This window comes from Hyla sarda, chromosome 4, assembly GCF_029499605.1.
Source record: "Hyla sarda isolate aHylSar1 chromosome 4, aHylSar1.hap1, whole genome shotgun sequence".
In the NCBI taxonomy this organism is placed as follows: domain Eukaryota; kingdom Metazoa; phylum Chordata; class Amphibia; order Anura; family Hylidae; genus Hyla; species Hyla sarda.
The window spans coordinates 252,629,033-252,636,108 of NC_079192.1; the positions used below are offsets into that span (position 1 = coordinate 252,629,033).

Below are 7,076 nucleotides of genomic sequence, written 5' to 3' on the forward strand. Positions count from 1 at the left end.
TGAATAGAATCATACAATATTATGGCTTTACACAGTCAATAAGTATCTGAATTAGGTATTTTGAAAAAATTGCTTTTCCTTTCTATGTTCCGCTTTAAGCTTCCAGGCCCAACTGCTTACTGGAGGTGTCACTCATACAGAGTGACTCAAAGCAACCTGGTAAATTGCAGTACGGTTGTGTTACCTGTAAAATGCTATTGTATAAACTCAATTGTTGGAAATTGTATTTAGTTGCATGTTGAGTCATGACAAACATGCAAGTATTTCATTCCTAAACGTAGTTATTTTTCTACCAGTGATGCAGAGGACCACAAACCACTTAAAAAGGGAAGTCGGACCCCGTCAGACAGAACTGTAAAAAAAGAAGACAGCGATGACAGCTTGGTGGATTATGGAGAAGGAGTAAATGGGCAGTTTAATGAAGATGGCTCCTTTATTGGACAATATAGTGGCAAAAAAGAAAAAGAACCCGTAGAAGGCAATGAAAGTTCAGAAGCTCCATCTCCTGTCAATGCCATGAATTCCTTTGTGTAGTCATCATTAAGCGGTCATATTCTCTTTTGTAAGCTGCCACGTTCCATTCGATGCACTCAGCTTTCATTCAGTGGTCCACACGACGTAGAGTTATTCATACATTGAACGGTACTTTCTAAATGCAAACTCTTGTAAGTGATACTGGATGTCGGTGTAATGGTACGACATGTCCATCTTTTTTGTGTTGTTTTTCTACAGTGTGCAGAAACATGCACAGAATCTACAATGTAGCAAAATGAAGTAAGCCTGAAGCCTGTTTCATTTATGAACCTATAATGCATGGAATGATCCACATTTCACTTACCACCCAGTGTATGTAAGCCATGGTTTGGTCCTTTGTTATGCAGTCCTTGGTCAGACAACTGGGTATCGAGTCCATTTCTTTTGTCAGTATTATAGTAGTGTGACAGTGTGTAGAACTTCAATGTCTATGTGGACATTGGTGGTGAAGTTGGTGAATTTATTGTATAGTCTACCACGTCTTTCTAAAAGACTAGAATGTGAGTATATCTATATGGCGACTAAATAAGTTAAGTATGACACTTGCATTTGCTGATGCTTACTCAGACCCAAATATATGCTATTTGCTCCCGTTACTTTATAGCCTTTTTGACTTATAAAGTATTATACTGTACGTACAGTGTTGTATTTAGTACCCCATATATAAACAGGCTATTTCGATTCCATAAAGTTATAATCTTTGCAATGCATTCTGGGATTTGTATTGTTCACAGTCACTGAGGGGACATCATGAGCCCCCATGCATATTGTTCAGTGCCTTTATTTGATATGCATTCCATGATGCACTGCTCTGCTGGGTATGTTGGTACAGTAAAGTCAAATTGATGAACTACAGTATCATTTTTGCCAAAAATGTAAATTGTGTAAATGATAAAGATGTTATAAAAGCATTATTGGAACGAAAAAAAAAAAATCTCTATTGTAAAATGAAATTGTCTATATGCTGCTGCAGGTCCATTGTTTACTGACATTGCTATGAACAGAAGAGTGTGCACATAGCACAAGCCACATTAAAAAGGAAAGCACAGCATGCGCTGAGATCCATATATCGCTTATATGAGCCCATCTGTTTCTCACTGGGTGTCAGTGAATATCGACACCTAGGACATGTACACAAATATCTACTTCAGATCCTATTAGAGCTAAAGAACAAAAAAAGCAGAATGAAGCCCTGCACAAGAGAATGCAACTCTCAGTGGTTCATAGAATGGATGGAAGTCACCTGTGGCAAAAGTGTATTTATCTTGACTACGTAAACTATTCCAATACTGTGGTTTAGCTTCATATGAAAATATATAACAGCCTATGGTTGAAGCACTGCTCAGTTTCATTTGCCAATATATTGCATTTTCATAACTTGCATCAAGTTTAATTTTAAGTGAGCTATTATATGTAGATATTTTGTTCAATTTGTAAATATACAGAAAGATTAGATGCTTTTATGCTTGTAGGTGTTACAGAGAAATAAAGCAAAGATTACGTTGTACTGTGTAAGAAGAAATATAGCCAACGGAGTGCATGGTATTTTCAAAGCATCTACTGAAATGCATATATTTTGCTGTGAAATGACATAGTGAACTATTGTATTTACTGCAGACTTCTTTAACTTGTGCCAGTATGTTACATTTGTCATTCCTCTTCTCAGACTCTATAGGACGAAATAAAAGCACAAGTTTGGCAGCTGTGTATACACTCATGTCCCTTCACTTACATTATGTATCAGCCCCTGTATGTAGTAACATATTTTGGTGTCTTAATGGAACCTGAAGGAGTGAAAATAAATTCTACAACTCATATTACAAAGCACAACTAGGCAGTATCCGGTGATAAAGAGACTTCAATAGCTTATCGGTGGCTGTGATGGTCTTTTATCAAGGGGAAATCACTGTGACATAATTCTGTGTTGTGTCAATTTATATAGCAAAAGATGTGTCTGCTTGTCAAGGTTACCTGTCTGCGTCCTTAAGAGTAGCATATTCTTCACATGTGACTCTGCCGTGCTTTATAATTGACACAAGAGAGCATGAGAATTGTGCCTTAGTCCTTGATCAATGACCTCTGGACAAGTAACACATGCTAATACAAGCTGTGCATGTAATGGTTCACCTGCAGACTCTCTTGTGTAAAAACAACATTTTGTATATTAATAAATGTATTCAAGTTTCAGCACTGTGTTTTCACTGTGTCCTTTAAAGCTTCGTCTTCAGATTCCCCACCTATCTGGCTAGATAACTATCCAAAAGGAGAATAATGCTTTGAAGGGGTACTCCGGCGCAAAACATCTTATCCCCTATCAAAAGGATAGGGGATAAGATGTTAGATTGCGGGCATCCCCCTGCTGGGGACCCCTGCAATCGCCGGCCTGCCCCCCACCCCCTCCCATAGACATGAATGGAGGGGTGTGGTGTGACGTCACAAACAAGGGAGCTCCATACTCCCGTGTTCTGGACGCCGTGTTCTGGCCCAGAGATCGCGTGGGTCCCCAGTGGCGGGATTCCCGCAATCTAACATCATATCCCGTATCCTTTTGATAGGGGATAAGATGTTTTGCACCGGAGTACCTCTTTAAGGATTGCTTATAATGTTTGTCTTCCTCATATGTCACTGTCTACTTTTCCAATATGCCAGACCTTCAACCCTAAAATAAATCTATTATCTTCCATATAAGATTAAAATCTTTGTAAATGTATATTTTTTTGTTACTGTAAATTGTAACACGGCATCAAAGCAAAGAGATCTGGACTTCTAGTAGCTTCAAGGTTTAAGAAGAGCACATTCAAGATGCATCACATGCAAATTTACATGTTGTACTTGCAAATTTTGCAGCCGATCTGCTGCAGATTTCTCTCATTACAGCGGTAAAAGCCACCGGTAAACTATACAACATAAACTGACATACTGCTGATGTAAAGGGGTTTTATATATGCTTCAATAAATCTTACAGTCTTGACTGCAGTTCTCTTCTTCCTTCTGATGACATTTCAATCCTAATAAGCCAATCTCACCTCACAACCTCATCAGAAGAAGAGGATTGCAGCGGGAACAAATGATTTGGCAAAAGTGTGTGTGTGTGTGTGGGGGGGGGGGGGGGGTGAGCATGCCATCTATACCATCTATATGCCACAAGGAGGCATATATCATAGTAATATATATGCCCACAAAACCCCTTTAATATCCATGTTATAGGTCAATTCTATGCAGACGGTTTACTTACAAGCCCAGAAGAAAAATCTGGAGGTATCTCCCCCTTATGAACATACCCTTAGAAGATGAAATTTCCTATGGCTATACCTAATGTAATCTCTATTGATCAAAGCCAAGATAAACACTATAAGAAAATAACACGTACATTTTTACACTGTAACCATGATAAACTGATCAAAGAGGTTTCCAGCAGGATGTACACGATCGTATCATATTATTTATTCATTAATAAGCCAAGTGTTCTCATAAAAAGAAACCTTCAACATCTTCAGTAGTCTCTACTCACTGGGATGGTTAAAGACACACATTTCATTTACTGTCTGCAGCTTTTCAGTGCCTTTAAATCACAATTCTTAGAAACACCCACTCTTCATATAGTGCAGTCTACTTAGTAGTAATGTCTAGATTGTTGTAAATTATGCATTTCACAAGACATGCCTTTTACCTAGGCAACAAGTCTATCACAAGCTAAGCTAGAACACCCTGCTCAGTACTGAGGAGAGGCAACAACATCGAAACAGCGCTGTCTACAGATGGGTCCTCTTTCCTTCTGAGAAGATATCTGGCTCTGGTTAAATTCCAATCAGTTTCTAAAACTCTGTAACTAGAGTAAGAAAACTGATGTTTAGGGAAAACTAGCTGATAGATGGTGTGATCCAGCGGCTTTCCATATTCCCTCTTCCCAGAATGTGCAGTGGAGTGCTAATGGCCTTTGAAGCTCCACACACCAGTAATGGTGTCTCCATAATGAGAAATATTATCTCTAGATATCCTAGAAAATAATATGTACTCTCTACTCATTGATGTTGCCATGCAAACACAGTACTACTGTAATGATCATGTCACATAGGGCAGGAAAGAAGTGCTACCAAACTTTCCCTAAAGCTGCATTTCTTCCTACTTGCAAAGACCCCAAAGCGGAGAATCACAACTTTGAGCCGGTCCATACACTGCGCTAATGTGCTGGATCATCAGAGTCAAAATAACAAACAAACTGTACAAGGTTGGGGTACACGTCAAGAACACAAGGGGCTAACACAATAACCAACAAACAGGAATAAGGACCTAATCCACGGCAGGAATGCTAAATAGCAACTAACAAAAAATATCAAGGCAAGATATATCATACTGACAGTTTAGGAACCAGAGACAAGATAAATGGTAGATGTGATAACATGAAGAAGACTGGATAACAGGATAAATATCAAACAGCTAAATATGACCAGGATATGCAGGGGATGAATGGTAAGACACCATACAGGTCAGGATTACAAGAACACAATTCACACTAGGCAGATAAAAGAAAAACTTCAAAAGACAAACTTCATAACATGGAGGAATACAGGTCAAGATTCTAAACAGGATTTAACACTGGATTAGTCTAAACAGACTCCAAGAACTAAACAGGAATCACTAACAAGAACCAAACAGGACTTACTAAAAGAACTTAACAGGACAAACTAAACACGGGTCTAACAAAGGTACACTAAACATATATATAAAGCATAACACTAAAACCCAGAGTAAAGTACAAACATAACAGCTAAAATCTAGATACACTAGATTCACCAATGGCTAAACTCAGGATACATGTGCACAGACTAAAGTGCTATATGAAACATAGCGCAATTAGTAGCCAGGAATACCAGCAGAGCTGGGGTCTAAATAACCCCACCCAGGAGCCTATAGGCTGGAAACATTAACACAAAAAACTGGTCAGGCATAACAAGCAGGTGTGAATACACACTAACACAGAAAAACACGGAACATAAACACTACAACAACCTCAACTAAACACTGGCCCAGCAAGCCTTTTTTCTGGACTGCTAAGACTCTATTCCATCTGGATCTAGTGCAAGTAAAAAGTAAAATATATAATTCTGATACACCCTGAAAAAAAAATTCACATGAGTCAGAAAAAGTGTGCAGAATATCACTGTGTGAGACATTGATCAAAGTTGGTTTGTCAGGTCTCTGGGGTAGTGACCAGCACACTATATGGTGTACCAATCTATTGTAAAATTTCAGTGCTATCTTTCTGGTCCACTAAGAATGTAATCACACTAGCAAGGAGGTGTAACATTGTATGGTTAGTTTTCAGATGCCATATTTCAGTCACTATTAAGCATGCTACACGTTAAAAATATCCTTATTCTTAACAAAAGTTTTGCATTTTTCTTTGCTGTGTACTGTGACAGATACCATGGGAAGATTTTATACCTGTAGTAGGTTCCTTTGCTTTCTACAAATAAGCATTATTTAGAAAGAAATAGAATTTTTCATAATCAGAAATGGAAGAATGGCGGCTATTTGAGGCGTATTTATATACAATGCATTTGTATTCATTTTCTTATCAAGGAGCTTGTATTTGTATTTTGACAGATGGCTTTTAGAAGACAAAATTTGTATACAGCAAGGATGTTTTAGCAGTGGGAAATGACAGGTAAAGAAAGACTATGATAGGGCATAATTACCATGCAGACCTCAATATATCTCTAGACATTCATGGAAGCGTCTCAGCTTAGACACAGACTACTGATGCATAATATTAACAATTGGGGAAAAGGACAAGAACAATAAAGAAAATGTATTCAGTCAGATTGTAGTCCGTTTTACCAATATTGTCAGAAACCTTGAAATGTCAAAACTTTAAGTTACAAAACTATGTATACTATTAAAGGCTCCAGAATATAGAAAAACTAAATTCTTGATGACTTGTAAAAAGTCACTGCTTTTCACTTGCCAGGCACAAAATTTGTTACTACTCCCATTTTTTTGTACGGTTTGGAAAAATCCATAGCTTCCTCCCATACCTCTGTGCGTTTAAAAAATGGTAGGCATCCGCCAACAAAAAAAATAATAATTTTTGGACCTTTTTACACAATTTTTTATACCTAATTTTGCACAAGCTGTAAGTTACCACACGTACCATCTGTTTACCCATAAGCATACATGTTGCCATAACTTTCACATTAAGGGGGTTATCCATTGATAGAAAGATTGAGTTAATTTCTTCCGAAAACAGTTCCTCTGTCCTCAGGTTGTGTGTGGAATTGCAGCTCAGTTTTATTGAGGTAAGTATATGAGGTAAGTTGTAATACTACACATTGCCTGAGGACAGGGGTGGTGCTGTTTTTGAAAGAAATTATCTATGCGTTTCTATCCCTGAATAACCCCTTTAACTTAAAAACTGTTTTGAAGTACTGAGATGCACTCTTAAGTTCACACCTCTCTACTTAGGATAACACGTGTTGGGATACTTTGCGTAATATAAAAGTCAACTGCTTAAAGAGCATATCTCTTATATGATGCAAATA

General features: G+C 37.8%; 1 protein-coding gene across 12 annotated transcripts in view; it reads left to right on the forward strand.

The window, feature by feature from the left end:
- The window catches only part of NRCAM (neuronal cell adhesion molecule), a 230,693-nt gene extending 227,188 nt beyond the window's left edge, over window positions 1–3,505 (forward strand). For all 12 annotated transcript variants that reach the window (XM_056573936.1, XM_056573930.1, XM_056573937.1 and 9 more), the window contains one exon: window positions 297–3,505. In XM_056573936.1, the coding sequence (XP_056429911.1) occupies window positions 297–534 (238 nt within the window). In that variant the 3' untranslated portion in view covers window positions 535–3,505. The remainder of the gene's footprint in view (window positions 1–296) is intronic.
- Window positions 3,506–7,076: the final 3,571 nt, after the last annotated feature.